Here is a 17,532-nt window from a genome sequence, read left to right as displayed (position 1 = left end):
CACACACACACACACACACACAAAATGAGGACCTGGAGCTGGATAGGTTTATTTCACCCTCCAGATCAATACCTCCAGGAGATTAGCAAAAATCCATTGTATCATGATACCAGCTTAAAGATCTGCACTCTTACAGCCCAAAATGTGATTTGATTCTTTAATGCACCATCAAATGAAGCTTTTAGAAGAACTTAAGTGCCACTATGCTCATATTGGGAATTGGGATGGGAATATCTCTATTGAGAGTGGAGCCAGCTGTCACTTTGGGAATGACCAATTAATTAAAATGAGCCAGTGTTCGAGCAAGTGCATCCTTTAGGAGTCAGTGAATGCATAAAAATACTAACAATTTGCATTAAAAAGTGTGAACAAGATCTATAAATATGATCAATGTCAACTATCAAATGTCCTTATTTTGTGAGCAGTGTAAAGATATCAGGCCCTGTCACCACACTGGATCGTCATTGTCAGAATGGACACTGGCATAAATTGCATGCACGCCGCAGTGGCGTGACAGAGATTGCGACCGGCGGAATGCTGGCAATGCGGCAGGGACCGTGGCTCTTGGCACTTTCGACACAAGGCTTTGATCATCTGGTGGCCCAGTGGGAGCAGGCCATCTTGTGCCAAGGCTCGAAAATAGCGTCCGTGGAGTGAAGCCGAGTTCGATGCTGACCTCTGCACACACTGAGCTCTGCGCTTCCTTCCTGCGCGGCTCTGCTTTCCTCCGATGAATCGCAACTTTGAGGAGACGCGCCAAATAGGGCGGTCAGGACATTGTCTGATGTTCCAACACCTTAAAAAAAACAAAAAAAAAACATTGCATTTCATGTCTGTTGGTGCTAGGACTTTTTAGTTTCGTTGCCCCTGTTCTCTTCCTCTTTAGCTGGCCGTTGTTAGTACATTATTAACTATGACAGCTGCCTATTCACCTGAGTCTCTCACAGAGCTGTCTGTGTGAACAGAGGAAGTGATGGTGATAATTTGAGAGAGGTAGATCCCCTTTCCATCCCACCCTCTGTCATCCTGTTCTCTCTCTCTCTCTTCTCTCATCACTGGTCCCTAAGAGAGAGAGAGAGAGAGAGAGAGAGAGAGAGAGAGAGAGCGAGAGAGAGAGAGAGGGAGGGGAAAAGAAATCGGATCTATGGGCAGGATGGCACTGTCTGGACACAGGCCACACTCACCCTCGCATATTCTGTTCAAAACATCACGGTGAGCCAGCTGCCCACAGGCCAACTCTCTCTCTCTCTCTCTCTCTCTCTCTCTCTCTCTCTCTCTCTCTCTCTCTCTCTCTCTCTCTATATATATATATATATATATATATATATATATATATATATATATATCTATCTCTCTCTCTCTCTCTCTCTCTCTCTGCCTGGCCTTCGGCAGTTTTCTTTTTCTCCTCACCCTTCCCTTTCTGTTATACTTCACTAAACATGTTCCTCTTCTGATCTCAGTGGCCCTTACCCCTCTCTTTAGTCATACTGCAAATACAATTTATATGTATGGAATACTGCTAATTATATTGTCAACAAATATATTCTCACCTTAGCTAGATGAATGCCAAAATGTTAACCTCAGCTGAGGACTACAGAGTCACCACCAGGTACTTTAGTTTCCTCCTACACAAAATATTTGAGCTGGTACCTAGCGGAGAAGGGAGCAAGAATCTCTTAACATTCCACGTCTGGTATATCGCTTGTCTGAAGTAATTGATTGCCCTTGTGCTATGGCATGCCCAATGGCAACATTTTAGGATTATGGGGAAAATGCCTCATCCACTATAAATATTCTTTCAGAATACGAGATATGCCAGCGTTTTGCACTTTACTTCGCTAGAGAATGATTCAGCAGGAAGAGATAGGCAACGTCAGTAATGTTTTGACAGACTCCCATAGTTCTCTGTGACAGGAACAGCAAAAGAAACAGGATATCCATGACAGTGAGCTCTGTCGTTTCACCCTTGAAAGCGAGAAAGCAGCATGTTCTCCTCTCTGTTTTACTGTCACTTCAGTTCTGAACTCATCTACTAGTTTGGGCCATGGGTGACAGACAAGGCAAAACAGCAGACTTTGACCTCTTCCTCAAACACCAAACACCGGTGTCCACTGGTCATAAAGTTCACACCATGTCATCCATTTAAATGCAAAGATGGATAAAGCACCATATGCAAGAATTACATTTGTTTGCACAACCTAATCCAAACATGATATATGTAATCCAAAAGTCAACACCAGCCACAGGCCAAAAGTAAAAATCTATAGCCTGAACCCTAATTGTAACCCGGTTGTATTTGAAGAACTGATGAATGTATACGAAACAGTCCACGTAGGCTATTTGATCAGACGTTGAAAGCTTAAAGTCAGTGTTGGTGTTAATAGACTTCAACAGTTTCACACGTCGAAAGGCACATTTTCTGTTTCCCTTTCCACGGCATTGATCTAGTAGTCTGCAGCCTGCACGGCGACAGAGTGGTCATATCGTAATCTACACGGAACATATGAGTGGCAGGCGGAAGACAACGGAGGACAGACCTAACGCAGCGGCAGCAGGGGAGGGGAGGGGAGGTTTACGATCGACAGAAAGAGAGACATAGAGCGAGAGAGACAGAGAGAGAGGAGGGAGAACACACCAGGATAGCTTGTGGGTTTTTCTCGGAACGACTCTGTCATCAGTGACTGAAGAAACATTTATCGATGAAAACGCTTGTTTTTCCTGCGATGTTAAAGCGAGGAGTGGATACGAAGCTTGCTTCCGAGTTTCGCTCACAGCGTGAGCTGCCAAACAGAGGAACCCGTCATTAGAATCATTTCTCACCATAGATTGAGCAGTTCAGACAAGACTAAAAGACTTTCTTCACGAAACATGATGGAGTACTGGAGGCAGTGTGCTTCTTGGTTGATCAACTGCAAGGTGCTTCCACCGACCCACCGGGTAACATGGGAGTCTGCCCAGGTGTTCGATCTCGCCCAAACACTCCGGGATGGGGTTCTCCTGTGTCAGCTTCTCAACAATCTAAGACCACAATCCATAAACCTGAAGGAGATCAACCTGAGGCCACAGATGTCACAGGTAAAGAATGTTTTCAAATCAAGCTCTGTGCAGTTCAAGACTGTACGAACATAACCGTAGCCTATATCCATTCGGCATTGCGTTTGAAACATTCGGCATTCGTGTGAAAACATGCGCAACAGTGTAAAAGTTACCTAAATGGTCGAAGATGATATGTGAATTGAATGCTTCTTTAATTTGACTAGAGTTGAACTATCCCTAGGTCTTCTTCTAATTGATTGGTCTAGAAATCGCTCTCACCGAGAATCTGTACCGTTATCTGAATTCAGAATGAATTCTGCCCTCTATAGGTGATGGGGTCCATGTAAGGTGGGATAAAAGCCTGAAGCCTGAATTATTTCATACTCCATTTAATTTAATCTACAAAAGAGTGTGGAGGGATTAAATATCTTACAATATGTAGGTAAAACACACATAAAACAGCTATTTTGTTTGTACTAAGAAAGAAACAGAAAAAATTAAAACTAACGCAAACTGAAAAACATATGGAGAGGCCCTGTTAAGTAATTAACTATTTACATATAGTGAAGCCTTTATTAGTTAACAGAGTTATCAAAAAATGTCTTTAAAAACACTCCAGCCCTACAAATAATAAAAAAAATAGATATGCTATGTCAGCATATCACACAAGGGTGATATTTGAGATGGGAGACACCTCTGTCATATCTCTTAGTGGGCACAGTCTCTCCTCTATAGTGTTAGCAGGGTACTCACATTATTGAAAACAGAGGCGGCTGCCACGTTTCTCTCTCCACATTTTAAAATACCATCTGCTGCAGGTCTGGACCAGATTACGGTTCTCCTTCATAATGGACCAAATCTGTTCAGAGTGTGTGCACTGAAAACTCATTGGGGACAGATATTCAGGAAGACCCTTGACCAACCTTTTAAAAAGCCCAGTAAATACAGTTGTCCCAAAGCATACAGACAGACAGACAGACAGACAGACAGACAGACAGACAGACAAACAGATAGACACACACACGCGCACACACACACACTAACACTCAGAGAGAGAGAGAGAGAGAGAGAGAGAGAGAGAGAGAGAGAGCGAGACACACCGATACTTTTAATACACAATGGATGATGTGTTGTGACAATCCCTTTGAACAAAGTACTGACTGTGCATAAGATCCATACATGCAGTCCATCAGCCCTGATTGTCAAAAGTGATATGGAAGGGGCTAAACCATTTTAAAAGCCATCCCTGTGTCAATAGGATTGTCTTTGGGCACTGTAATTGAGTTTTTATTGTTGTTTTTATCCAACTCCGAACACCACTCAAGCTGAGTGTGTGCGGAAAATAAAAAGCTCATTGGTATTGACATTTTTATCGCTTTGGCCCATGTTTGTAATTGATGGACGTGCTCCCTAGATGTATTTGTCTGGAAATGCTTGACAGAGAACAAGCACAGAAATGACGTGCGTGTGTGTGTGTGTGTGTGTGTGTGTGTGTGTGTGTGTGTGTGTCTCGCGGTGGGGAGCGTGTGTGTGTGTGTGAGTGTGTGTGTGTGTGTGTGTGTGTGTGTGTGAGTGTGTAGTGGTTCATAAACAAACAGGAAAGTGTAACGCTGGACTCCGAGTGTGGCATGTTGTGTCCAGTGTGGGAATGAGAAGCCCATCCTTTGGCACCGTGCTGCCTTGGTGTGTGTGTGTGTGTGTGTGTGTGTGTGTGTGTGTGTGTGTGCACTGTGCCTCCTTGGAGGCCGTGAGGATAAGCTCCAAAGGCCCTGGGCTGCTGATTTTTATTTTTTTTTCCCAACGACACGGTCAAGCAGTTCCAAGAGGCGTCCATTTATGCTGGTGTCAGATTGTATTAGTCATCATTTAATGAATTAACAATGCTAATACATTCAGAAATATTAATAAAACATTATCTTTAATCTTCCAATTACAATATGAAAAGGATTTAGAAAAAACTGCAATTCTGTAGAGACCGCTTTTTTTTTCATGCTCTCTCTGGAAGGAAATCATACACATTCAAATACTCTATTGAGGGTGTCCATTAAGCTTAATGTCACTACCCAACAAAAGCACACACACACACACACACACACACACACACACACACACACACACACACACACACACACACACACATACACTACATATGTATGTACACACACACACACACACACACACACACACACACACACACACACACACACACACAATAGGGTGAGAAACATTGAACAACTTTCGATGCAGAAGGTGAAATTTCCATAACTGAGGGGGTAGTGACGGGTGTGGGTGAATTATTCATGAAAAGCGTGGCAGCTAGTTTATCACCGGCTCATTTCCACACATGGGACGCAGGCGGCCCACGACCCAGGGGACCAGCTCAGACAAAGGCAGTGAGGAGCAACCCCCATCCTCCCCCATCCTCCCCCATCCTCCCCCAGCCCCAAAGATGCTGTCTCCCTCCCCATCCCTGTCCCATCTCCTCACCTCCACAGAGCATAATAGAGCCCTGGTGTTGGTGGCGTTCAGCGTGTAATTATAGCACAAAGGCCTGTCCTCTGTGGATGATCTATCCTGGTGTTGTCGGCATTGGTGTGAACCTGTGGTCGACACGTCACCGAATCACCCATGATCCTAACTCCCACTTTGTACACAGCTCTTGATACACTTAGGAAGTGTCACAGTGACAGCATTGAGAGACGTTTTCAGGGGAAGCCTAAAAATAAACTGAGGAACTGTAGGAAGTATGGGGTTGTTTAATTGTACATTGTTTGGTAGCTTTTACATTTAAAAAAATGGGAAAGTTGTTCTCAAATGTACAAATATGTTGTTGTTGTATTATTTTTCACTCCTTTTTCAAATTTGAAATCTGTAATTTTTCAACTTTGCTTTCCCATGTCGTCACACCTTGTGGGGATGTGGCAGAAAACTTTTTTGCGAGAGGAAACAGCAACAGGTGCAGCAGACAGCGGAGGTTACCAGCAAGAAAAGAAAAAAAACACAGAACCTATATATACTGTATCTGCGTTGCTACTGTAGGGCCTGCAGGAACTGTAAATATTCTAAATGTAGATAAATGTCTTAGCTGTGAGTGAGTTAAGATGAAAATCAGGGCCTCATAGTACTTGTTTAGATTTGGAGGCCATAGCGTTTGTGCAGTAATGGGCCTTTTCCCCCACAATTAGTTGTTTACTATCCATAAGGCATTCACTATCCCGTGACACAAATTACCTGTAGTTGGTGTGTTTGGTGACTAATTAGTCTTAAGTCAAATAAACAATGTTGCTTTAATTCGGTGTGCGATTTCAAAAGAAACAGTTTCGCTTGCTCGTACGGACGGCTATCCGAGTTGCTCAAGCCCACTTCTGCAGGAAGCTTGGTGCGCTCTTTAACAGTAACATCGGAGTGCGGAGGCCTTGTCAGCCATAGCATAGTGCGCACGTACACACACACACACACACGCGCACACACACGCACACTCACACACACACACACAATGGATTTGGCCTGCACAGTGATCCTGTTCCTCAGCTGGCCAAACCAGAAGACTAGCCCTTCAACACACAATTCTCACTGGCTGTCCGAGTCACACGCTGGAAATGAGGAAACAGGATCAAGGAAGGAAGTGAAACCAAACATTCCCCCCACTAGCCCCGTTCTGCCAGATCGAGATATCATATCACACAACACACTGTAGGACTCCCCTCTGCTTTCACCTCAGCGTTAAGATGGTGTGTGTGTGTGTGTGTGTGTGTGTGTGTGTGTGTGTTCCCTGTGTGTGTAATAGAGAGAGAGAGAGAGAGAGAGCCTGTTACAGGCTCTTTATAACTTGCTCCTAACTTAAACAATGCTGCATCCCTGTATTTTCCCTAACCCTTAGCCTATGTTCTTTCCTGTATGACTATACAGTATGTGTGTAGGAAGCCTTGTTCCATCAAGCTGTTCTGAATCGAATAGAATACAGATTTCACTGACCTGGACTGGGTCCTCCAGTGGTATTTTGGCCGCTACTGTTTTGGCATGCTGTTGTTCTCAGATTGACCATATATGCCCAACACGACGGAATTCATGTTCATGACTTGACCCTGAGCTGCTTGGACCATCACTCGAATAAATATATACATGTTACCTGTTTAGTGCTCCACCATAACCCATACGTCTATTTATTGTTTTTGACCCAGTCACAGTGTACTAGAGGGCGTTCTTAAATGATTGAGGAGAATGGAGAGTGAGAGCCAGACAACCATGTTGCTTCCTTCCTCTTTTTGAGGTTTCAGGGGACTGAAATCCACCTTTCAGTTGAGTCAATGTATGTAGCAAATTAGTGTCACAGTGAAAAACTACATTTTATTACCATGCTGCCTGACTTATACCCACACTGTTAAATTGATATCTTAGCTAATCGTGCTGCTACACATGTTCACAGACTTCATATCCAGTCTTCTTCCGCTCCTCACATCATTTCCCTCCACCGTATCAAATGAGCCTAGCAGGGGAGGAGCTGTGCGGACAGGCTAGGAGACCTCACTTCCTGTCTGATGTCTGGGCCCTGGGGGGTGTTATCGGCAGGGAGCCTCTGTAGTTAAAGTAGACATATACACCACAGGGGTTGCGAAATTGGATGGCGGAACCCTCCGCTGCTATTTTCTATCAACCCCAGTGGCTGATATTGTGTCTGCTTTTCACCAATGAAAGGGGCTTGAATCTGCTTTGCAGTACTGAGTCCAGACCTTAGACCTCTGGAGGGTTTTGTCACTGACGATAGAATGCAGTGAAAAATATGAGCTTTTTTACATTTCTCTGTGGGCTACAGATGTTTCTGTGTATGTGGAGCAGGGGTGGGGGGTTGACTTTCACTCCAGCACATGCCATCAGTGTAACATGCGAATTTATGCAGTTTTCATGATGAGATCTGCACAGAAAATTGCATGGTCCAGCAAATCCTTCTCCACCAGACATACTCATTCTCTCTCTCTCCCCCTCTCCCTCTCCCTCTCTCTCTCTCTCTCTCTCTCTCTCTCTCTCTCTCTCTCTCTCTCTTTCTGTCTCTCTCTTTCTCTCACTCACATACACACATACAAGCACTGACCTTTCGTTCAGTCGCCAAGGTAACTGCCTGAACTGTAAGCCTCAAGGGACTGAGGGAGGAAAGGCCTTGCAACAGCAAGGCGGATCCTGTGTTTTCGCAATTAGAGTCCGTGCAGATTCAACATTTACACTTGGGCCAGTGGGTCAGTTCCAAACCAACCCAGTTATTGTTTTCTACTGATATAACTCAATGTCTTCCAGTGCAACCTCAATGTATTTATGTTAGGATGGAGCTGACCTTTAATGCCATTTATGTTTGGTCTCTGGTCATGTCTCGCTGGCCACCATGTAAGTTAATGTGTTTGTCCTCAATGCAGGAAGCAAGGGGAGATTCTGTTCATAGAAATAGGATAATAGTGCATTTGGAGATATTACCTAATGTCATTTGTCAAGTGCAATCGTATGTCTCTCAGTGCGGGGGTTCTCGCGTTTCAAGAATCTTTCGTTATTACGTTTCAGCAAACCTGGCCCAGTCCTACTCATGTGATTTGTATTGTATTGCGATCTTCGTAAAAGCTCACTGTCTGTGCTCACAGAGTCACAGAGAACAAAGGGGGTTATTAACGATGAGGCTTAATTGTTTTCTTTTGTGTTTGGTCTGATTCCAAACCCCATTTAAGCTTAGACAGAGAAAACTGAGACAGATCTCTTTCTTTAAAAAGAAAAACGACTTATATGTCCTTGCTGTTGTCAGTTGAGTCATTTGAGCCTCCATTTTGCTTTCCTCTCCAGTGCTCGATGACTGGAGTCAAAAGGGATCTGGTGAATTGTGGTAGAGGTGGTGACCCGTAAGCACTGGACGAGAACTTATTGTAATGTCAGGCGGTTTGTAGCCTCTGGCAGACAGGAAACCTCTACCGCAGACCTCCAGCGGAGCATAGTAAGCATAGTGCCAAATTAAATGGACATGGCATTGTCTAAACCGAGATAAAAATAGCCTTCTAATAGCAGTGATGTTAATACGAGTGTCAGTTTAGTATTTCAGCTCTGAGACTGTTTCAGGTGGTATATTTCATTCTAAACTCTCATTCTAAAACACATTTTTTTGGGAAAAGGTAGAATTTAGTATTTAGGATGATGAAAATGTTAGTGTTTTGTAATATTACCGTAATGGCAGCCTCATGCTGGGCTTTGGCCAGAATGACCTCAAAAGCAGGATATCACTAACTGTAATGTTGTGTGTCAAAAGGCTATCTGTGGTAGAGTCAGTGTAAACCATGGGTGTGACTGTAGCTGTGTGTGTGTGTGTGTGTGTGTGTGTGTGTGTGTGTGTGTGTGTCTGTGTGTCTGTGTGTCTGTGTGTTTGTGTGTGTGTGTGTGTGTGTGTGTGTGTGTATGTGGACACACACCAGCTGACCTGACCTGTCTGCCCCATCTCTCTGCAGCTGCGATCAGATTTATGATTATTCGCCCGAAACTTCACCGAGGCAAAGGATGAAGGGAGGAACAGATAGAGGAGGAGGAGGGTGAGAGATGAGGTGGAGGAGGGGAAGGAGTGAAGGAAATCGCCTGCATTCACGCTTCACTGAGAGCAGAGCCGTTCTCCGCGCTTGGTCCTCAAGAGTCTGGACAGATGAAAGCGGAGAATGAGAAAGAAAGAGAGGGGAAAAAAGCAGCTTTGCCTAATGGCGACCAGTGAGGGGTTGAGGCGTGTGCAATGCTGAACACATCGCTGGGCATCCCTTTCCAAAGGGGCGTTTGGCCGCCGGTGGATTCCCCAGGGCAGGCGAGTCACGCAGCCGGGCAAATCCACTCATCTGCCCAGGATCTGCCCCATATCAGGTCCCAATTTGGGAATGTCAAAATGAGGACCCACAAACCAGTGGGTGAGGGAATTCCAATCCTAACTCCTCCATAAATAAAGTCAGGGGTGGACACTGAAGTGACTATCAAGGAGGCAGAGGAGTTAAGTGAGTTCAGTGTTAAATGCTGTGTTGGCTGAGCCTTGAGCAGTGTGCTTTGTGTTAGGCTAATGCTAATTTATGATTGAAACTGTTAAACTTTCTTTTCATTGAAAGGAGTACTATCACGCCCTTTTGAAAATGTAGTCTGAATGTGATGTTCCTCTCCTGACTCCAGAGCAGACTGAGGCCCATAAATTACTGTCATCTCAGGGAAGATATTCATTAAGCACAGTCGCATTATCTCACGATTTTATAGCCCTTCAGTGCACTTCAGCTCTGAGTTACTGCACTGTTATTAAAAACTGGCATCTGGACGCATTCAGTAGATGCCAATTAAATCAAGGTTGCAGTGAATGCGGTATCGAGCGCTGTGAAGTACTCCCCAAAACCCAGCAGCATTCGTCTGTGCCAGTAGACCAACCTTCCTCTCTGGAAGAAAAAGTAATCTGTCCTGCCTCATCAGGACCGAATAGATAAGTAGAGGTCTTGAAGTGATACTCTATACAGCGATCTGGGAGTTGGGAGGGATGTAGGATGAGTGGTGTGGGCGTCTTTGAGTAGGTTCCTGGTTGTTTAGCTGTCGGCTGCGCTGGCCTGAGTTGGACCCAGGTCGCGGGAGAGCGCGCCACTGGTTCTGCTCCGTCAGCGGAACGTTCCGCCCACCACGCCGAGCTCGCATTTCCCAGTTGCACACAACCGCCAAAATATCCTGAGCTTTTAAATTAACGTATGTTACACACGCCTGCCTCGCCAGTTTCATTATTTCCATTCAATGAATGAAGACATTTATGGGTTTTCCAGACCTAACTTCAGCAAATTGTTCTAACAAGACCAGTTCTATGAATTTTTACAATCGTGTCTGTAACAAGATCTAGGGCCTACTAAATATCATTTACCACCTTGTGCTATGTCAGAATATCATCTGGTCTCTGTTGTGCGGATCATAAACCAGCATAGAATAAAATGTTGAATAGGTCTGTAGACAGCATTGTGGCCTGTCTCAATGCAGATGGAGCTATGAGTGAGGGACTCCTTCAGGCCTGTGATTGAATCACCACTGTGTGTCATCTCCTCCTGAGGTGGAGCGAGGCAAAGGCCTGCTGTTAATTGACGTTCATTAAGTAATGAACATTACAGGTCGACCTCAATGACCTAATGATACCGTGCCCCGATCAGATAGACGAGGATTTGATCACGAGCCGTGACATACTTACCCTTTAGACCAGGCACTATTACGGCGTTGCCATGGCACCTGCAAGCATCCGCAAAGCATACAAAAGCACAAGTCCTGAGCCTCATTTCGGAGTCGAAGCACACGTCAGCTCCTCTGGGTTATAGCTTGGCACGTGACTCTGAAAGTGAAAATATGGGATTGCTATTTCCAGCCCCACTGTACATACTGAACTCCCTATTATCTCTCAGATGGAGCGCTTTTGAAAAATGAAACCTCGCCCCCTTCCATTATGCAGCCCTCTCCTTGACTCTGAGACGGAGACAGAGGAACCCATCCTTTTTCCTTCACGGAACAGGTCTGTCGCCGGTGTGCTGAGTCAGGGCGTGTATCGTGGGACTCCCGTGGAGAGGCATTGGGGCGCGTCCACTGCATGCTTTTGCTATTCTGTGCTGGGAGAGATTTGGAGGATACCGCGTCAGACATGGTGTCAAGTGGCCCGCCGTTACAGATGGAGTCTTGGGGGGTCCACAGGCAGGCAACCTAATGCACAAAACAGCTCAGTGAAATGAGCTGTGGCAGCGCTGGGCTTTGGTGAGCCTGTTAGCCAGATACCCACCTCCCCTTGCCTTGCCTGTGTCTTCTCTCCCCAACAGACAGCTTTGCATCAGAGTGGGTTTGAAATTCACAGCATGCACAGGCTTATTTCCTTATCTCTCTCTCTCTCATTTTTTTCTCTCTCTCTCTCTATCTCTATCTTTCTCTCTCTCCGATGGGATCTCATGAAAAACTGGAGAGATGAGCTGCTGTGATAACTAAACAGAATATATACATGTGTAAACCTTGAATACATTCCCCTAGCTGGCCAGCTTTAGCTTGTGTTTCTCGTTGTCTGAGCTTCCTTTTACTCCCAAGGACCCCTTGTTTTCTTCTTGTAAGTTTTTAGTAGAAGGTGGAATAGGAACAGAATGGGCGAGCAGTTTATCACTTGGAACTTGACATCCGAGGGTAAAGCACAGGAAGATGCCTGAAATAAAAGTTATAAGTCTCGCGTGGAAAAAAGGATTGTAGATAGTGTGGCCTGTGTTGTGTAAAATAAGTCTGCAAGGTATATTGCGCCATAACTCCCCGAGCAGTAGAGTTGTGAGCCCCTGCAGAACCTTCTTTAAGTGTCAAAAGGAGAGCAGCGTTCTCACTAAAGACACAAACAGAGCCACCATGTTGTCATTTTCTTTTTCTTTCGGTATCACTCTCAGGGCCGACTGAGCCAACCCACTTCCTATGAAGCCTCCCCACAAGTTGAAAGAAACATTTAAAGAGAGAGAGAGAGAGAGCGAGAGAGAGAGAGAGAGCGAGTGAGAGAGGGAGAGAGAGTGTGTGAGAGAGAGAGAGAGAGTGTGTGAGAGAGAGAGTGTGAGAGAGAAAGAAAGAGAGAGAGAGAGAGAGCGAGAGAGAGAGAACTAGAACGCTGCTGTGACACTCTTAACAGTTTGGCAAGAGACCAGACGGAGACTGGCAGATGCACGTTGATAGGGCAGCAATCGCTGTGTGCATCGGAGAGAAGACCAATGTTATTTCAAGGGCCTCCAGCCGATAAGCTCTGTTTCTCCGAGTGAGGGAGAGGCATCAGAGAGGGCCATAACTGGACAGCTCCATTAAGATAGCCATCAAACGCGCAGAGGGGCCACAGGCTGTCCCGACTGCTCACTTCTTGTGTATTATATCCTGCTTTTGAATCCCTAACTCAACGGTCTTTTGGCGCTCGAGCCCACACGGCTTTTAGATTCCCCAAAGAGGCTGCGTAGCACAGAAGCAATGGCGCAGTGTGATTGAAGTTTAACACTAACACAGACTCCTCTCCTGCCGACATGTGTGCAAAGGAAATGCTGTTAATCATCACAGATTTTGTATTTGATTATGGCTGTACAAAGTGGTTGTTTATTGAAACAGTTATACAAAGTGGATTATATACTATTTTCATCATTAGACGTTGGATGCAAAGGGAATAGATTATGTTAATGATTAAATCCATAGGAATTTTCAGTGACGTTTATATTGAAATAGGCTATTCAATGCAAAACACTTGAATTTTAAAACAACGCTCTTTAGGTAATTTGATTGGCTAGGTTTGCATTTGGACGTTATTGTCACGTCAGTCATGTCTTAAGGCTTGTTTTATGGGAACCTATTATCTTAACTACATCCTGCTATCCTTCTATGAGACAGAATGCTGTTTATAGGAACATAAATTGTATAGATGTTTTAGAGTTTTTCTTCTTTCTTGACCCAATGCAGGTTGTGGTCAGCACTTCATTTTCTTTCCTCCTTTTTTAACAAATAAATCTTCCCGTTTAATTTGGCCTGGTCTAAAGTGCTGACACACTGTTGTAAATGGTCTTCAGGGATGGAAGTGTTTGGATGGAACCCAGTTCCTTCAGCTCATTAGTGCTGAAAAATCCGAGCTGGAAAGTCCCTGGAAAAAACGGAAAGCTTTTTCACTGTTTTTTTTATTCTATCTCTTTTGCCCTTTCTCAATTTGAATGTGTCAGGGCAGTTAGGCTGGGGAGGTCCAGAGCCCCTTCATCCCCTTCAAAAGAAGTGCCGGAGAAATGCGTTCAATTAACCTAACTGTCCTCTCCTCATAAATCAAAAAGCACTGGTGGTCTGTCAGGCACAGGCTAACTCATTGTTTTGAGTATGTGTCAAAGTATTGTGTAAACCAGACTGCCCCTCCTTGGCCTCTCTGAAGCTCAGACCAAAGTGATGGCGTCCTCCAGACACATTGTGGCCAGTTGTCTAGGGCAGGGCCATGCAGTCATAACAGAGTGGGGTGTTCGAATGTGCTCGTGCTGGGTGATTAACACGGGCTGTTTCTTTTGAGGGAAACCTCTGTCCAAATAAAGGGATTGTTCCTGAGGCAACCTCTGTCCTGGTCTAGACAAAATCAAAACTTGTCTGTACAGCTACCACCCCTCACTTTCATTCCCCAACCTCTCATAAAAGCAAATTTGTGATTGTTTGGGATTGCTATCCACTGCTATCCTTTTGATGGATATCAAATCCTTACAAATGTATTGCCTCTCAAATTGTTAAGTGTTGATATTACTCATAAATTATATTTATAATGGTACTTCTAAGGTTACCATATGTTGTTTTTCATTTGGGGGTTTGGGGGCTAATGGACAGTGTGTAAGGACATAAAACTGTACATCTGTGCCCTTTGTATAAGGCATAGAAGTGATGCATGTCCTTAGTGCTCTGTTATAGCCTGCAGTGGTTAAGATGTGATTGTGCTCATGCTGTATTTTGTTCTTCTCTCCAGTTCCTCTGCTTGAAGAACATCAGGACGTTCCTCAGCGCATGCTCCGAGATCTTCGGCATGAAGAAGAGCGAGCTGTTCGAGGCCTTTGACCTGTTCGACGTGCGCGATTTTGGCAAGGTGAGATTCAGAACTATAACTGTGTTTATTTGCAAATAGTGTGCGCACCCACATCTTGTCACTTCATCCCCAACACCCGCAGTGCAATGGCTAATGGCCTGTTAACCTTTATCTGTCTAACTCCAATATATTCCCCAGTCACAAGGCTATCTCGCATTTTGTGAAAAAAGTGTAGGCAACAAAATGGATCAGATTTCTGTACAGCATATTTGGACTTATATATCTGTTACTATGTAAACGGTTGTGTGTTGTCAAATATATTTAGCTTTGGAATTGGTGTAGGAGGACAATGGAAATGTTGTTCTGCGTATCCTTTAGATACAATTTTTTGGGGTAATGTGTGAAGCTGAACCCACTTCCATATTGCCCCCCTCTTGTCCTCCATGTGTGCTGTGTGGAGAGGCTGGCTGCCCAGGCTCACCCTGCTGCCATTTTAATATAGTTTGGAGAGGCTTTAATTAAGGAGCAGTGGAGCACAACAGGGCTGATAGGCCGTCCCTACTGGTGGGAGGTACCAGACCCGGCTGTGTGTGTGTGTGTGTGTGTGTGTGTGAGGGGGTGTCAACCCTGCTGCTTTGATGACAGGCGGTGTGTGTATGTTGACTGTGGGACTTTGATGGCTGTAAAAGGAAATGTAAGATGCCCTGTATGTCAGAAAGATACAGGTTTTGAAGGGTTGACTTCTTTCTCTTTTGATGCAATTTCAAAGACGGTTGTTTGTGGTGAATTTAGACTCTGAAGAAATTCGAGTGTGTGAGCGTTTGAGTGTGTTAGTGTGCCGTGTGTGAAATCGTTCACGTGTGGGCGACTTTGTCTGTGCGTTCATGAGCTTGGACATGTGAGTAAGGAAGAAAACAAGTATATTGTTGTGGATTTTTGTCATACACACATGAGCCTGATTTTACCGAAGTGTGTGTGTGTGTGTGTGTGTGTGTGCGTGCGTGCGTGTGAAGCAAGCGTGTCTCCTTCCGTGATGGTTCTGGCAGCTGTGAAGCCTGAGGCCTAAACACCAGCCTAATCAATAGCAACCCGAAGCTTAAAAAACGCCAGATGCTCCCTAGCTTCCAACGAGGGTACCCTTTGACCCTTCTTACCTTGCCGTCTGTGGCACAAGCACTCAGAAAGCAGTGACTTCCTCTGACCACAGCTTGAAGGAAAAACACTCACCAAATTGCATTAACCCTTCAGGCATCACTCACTGAAACTATGTTCAGATATTGTAGTTGAACTGCTGCTTTGACCATGTGGATTGTAGAAATGTTTAATAAACAACATTTCTACACTATTGAATAAAACGTACCATATTTATTAACCCTTCAGATGGCCTGACTGAAAATACGGTCAGATGTTTCTGCCAGGTTTTTCCTTTTTGACAGTAGGGACTGTGGAAAGCTTCAGAAAAATACACTCAAATGAGCTTGCGGAGGATTTTGCTCGACTCATCTGCAGCTCCGCTCTTCTGAGCGCTTTAACGCTTTGTGCACTGCATCATGCCGAATTAAGTCATTTTTAGCGAAGGCGGCATTGGACTCCAATCAAAGGATTTCTCTTGTAAGCATGTGGTGTATTCTGTGCTGTGGACCATGTGCTGCTGTAAATATAGAATTCAATTAATTTCTCACATGAGAAACATACACGACAGGAGCCAAATGTGAACTTCATTCGTATATCTCTTTTATGTTCATACATGTGTGGGAGGAAAATTATTTAGTTTAATTGATATTGACATTTGAAATTCACATCAGAACATTTTTCATGGTCCTCTTTGAGTAATCCTTGATACTGTGTCATCAGTACATTACATTCACTTTCCTGAGGCTGTATCTCTGGGCCTCCATTTGTAGGTTGTGTGATCTATTCTGTGTGCTTTTTCTCGGCTGTTTTAAAAGAGTTTTTCAAAGTGTTTCAAATTTGTACCTTTCGCGCTCCACTGAGTTGTACTCTGTGGAGATTGGAAGAAGGCAGAGAAAGTTGTTTCCTTTTTCTGCTGTCAGACTTTTTTTTCTTCTCTTGGCCGTGAAAAACGCACAGAGGTTTTTTGTAGATTCATGAGTGCGTTCAGCTCAGCCCTGCTCAGCCCAGCCCAGCTCGCATGAGCCCATCCAGGCTCGTTAATGGAGGAACCACAACGATGAAAAAAAAGAAAACCAACAAATCAGAGAGGCCATCAGTCATCCGCATTCGGCATTACTCCTTCCGTGTTGTCCGTGTTCCTTTTCAAAAATAGACGTGACGGGGCTTTTGAATAAAACATCCGTTCTGCTCGTATTCATTTGTGCTCTGGGTGGAAAATAATGTTGATAGTCCTCAGAGAGAGAGAGGAAGAGAGAGGAAGAGAGAGGGAGAGAGAGAGAGAGAGAGAGAGAGAGAGATGGAGTGAGGGAGAGAGGGGGGGAGGGAGAGCGAGAGGGAGAGAGGGATGGAGAGAGAGAGGGAGACGGAGAGAGAGAGAGGAAAGGATGGCAGGAAAGGAGGGAGGTGGGTGAGAGTAGCATACGTTCACTAAGAGAAGGGGAGAGACAGAGTGAAAGAGAGGAAGACAGAGAGAGAGAGAGAGAGAGAGTTAGGGGAAGGCAGTAAGCGGGAGAACTTGATTTCACATTTCCTCTTAGAAGAAGCTCTCTTGCACAGTGGTTTCAACATGACAGACTCCTCTTTTAAAAGGCCAGTCTTCCTGCAGCAGTCTACCACCCAGTGTTGCTCTGCCTACTGGATCAGGTGTGTGCACGTACAGGATGCAGGGCTGAAGAGAAACATGAAAGCCTGCTTTGTGCACCCATGTCCTGGTGGACTCAAAGGTTTAAGCTCACACATAAACCAATAAGGTGCTTCTCGATTGGTCATGGATTTATCGAGCACAAATCAGAGGTATTTGTACTAATTGCCCTTTGGCA

General features: G+C 44.8%; 1 protein-coding gene and 1 long non-coding RNA gene across 3 annotated transcripts in view; one reads left to right on the top strand and one right to left on the bottom strand.

Moving 5' to 3' along the window:
- Positions 1 to 143: 143 nt before the first annotated feature.
- Positions 144 to 1,163, bottom strand: LOC116224454. The gene is made up of 2 exons (XR_004165594.2): positions 933 to 1,163; positions 144 to 796 (listed from the first exon to the last, which is right to left on the bottom strand). It is a non-coding gene; the product is annotated as an uncharacterized LOC116224454 (long non-coding RNA).
- A 1,347-nt stretch (positions 1,164 to 2,510) lies between these two features.
- LOC105889255 (guanine nucleotide exchange factor VAV3) overlaps positions 2,511 to 17,532 on the top strand; it is a 77,147-nt gene continuing 62,125 nt past the window's right edge. The window contains exons 1-2 of one of the 2 annotated variants that reach the window (XM_031584365.2): positions 2,511 to 3,075; positions 14,522 to 14,638. In XM_031584365.2, the coding sequence (XP_031440225.1) occupies positions 2,869 to 3,075; positions 14,522 to 14,638 (324 nt within the window). In that variant the 5' untranslated portion in view covers positions 2,511 to 2,868. The remainder of the gene's footprint in view (positions 3,076 to 14,521; positions 14,639 to 17,532) is intronic. The other variant, XM_031584366.2, reaches the window with a different exon arrangement.

This window comes from Clupea harengus, chromosome 17 (genome assembly GCF_900700415.2).
Source record: "Clupea harengus chromosome 17, Ch_v2.0.2, whole genome shotgun sequence".
Lineage (NCBI taxonomy): Eukaryota > Metazoa > Chordata > Actinopteri > Clupeiformes > Clupeidae > Clupea > Clupea harengus.
Note: the sequence above shows the minus strand (reverse complement) of the source record. Positions and strands in the feature narration are given on the sequence as shown.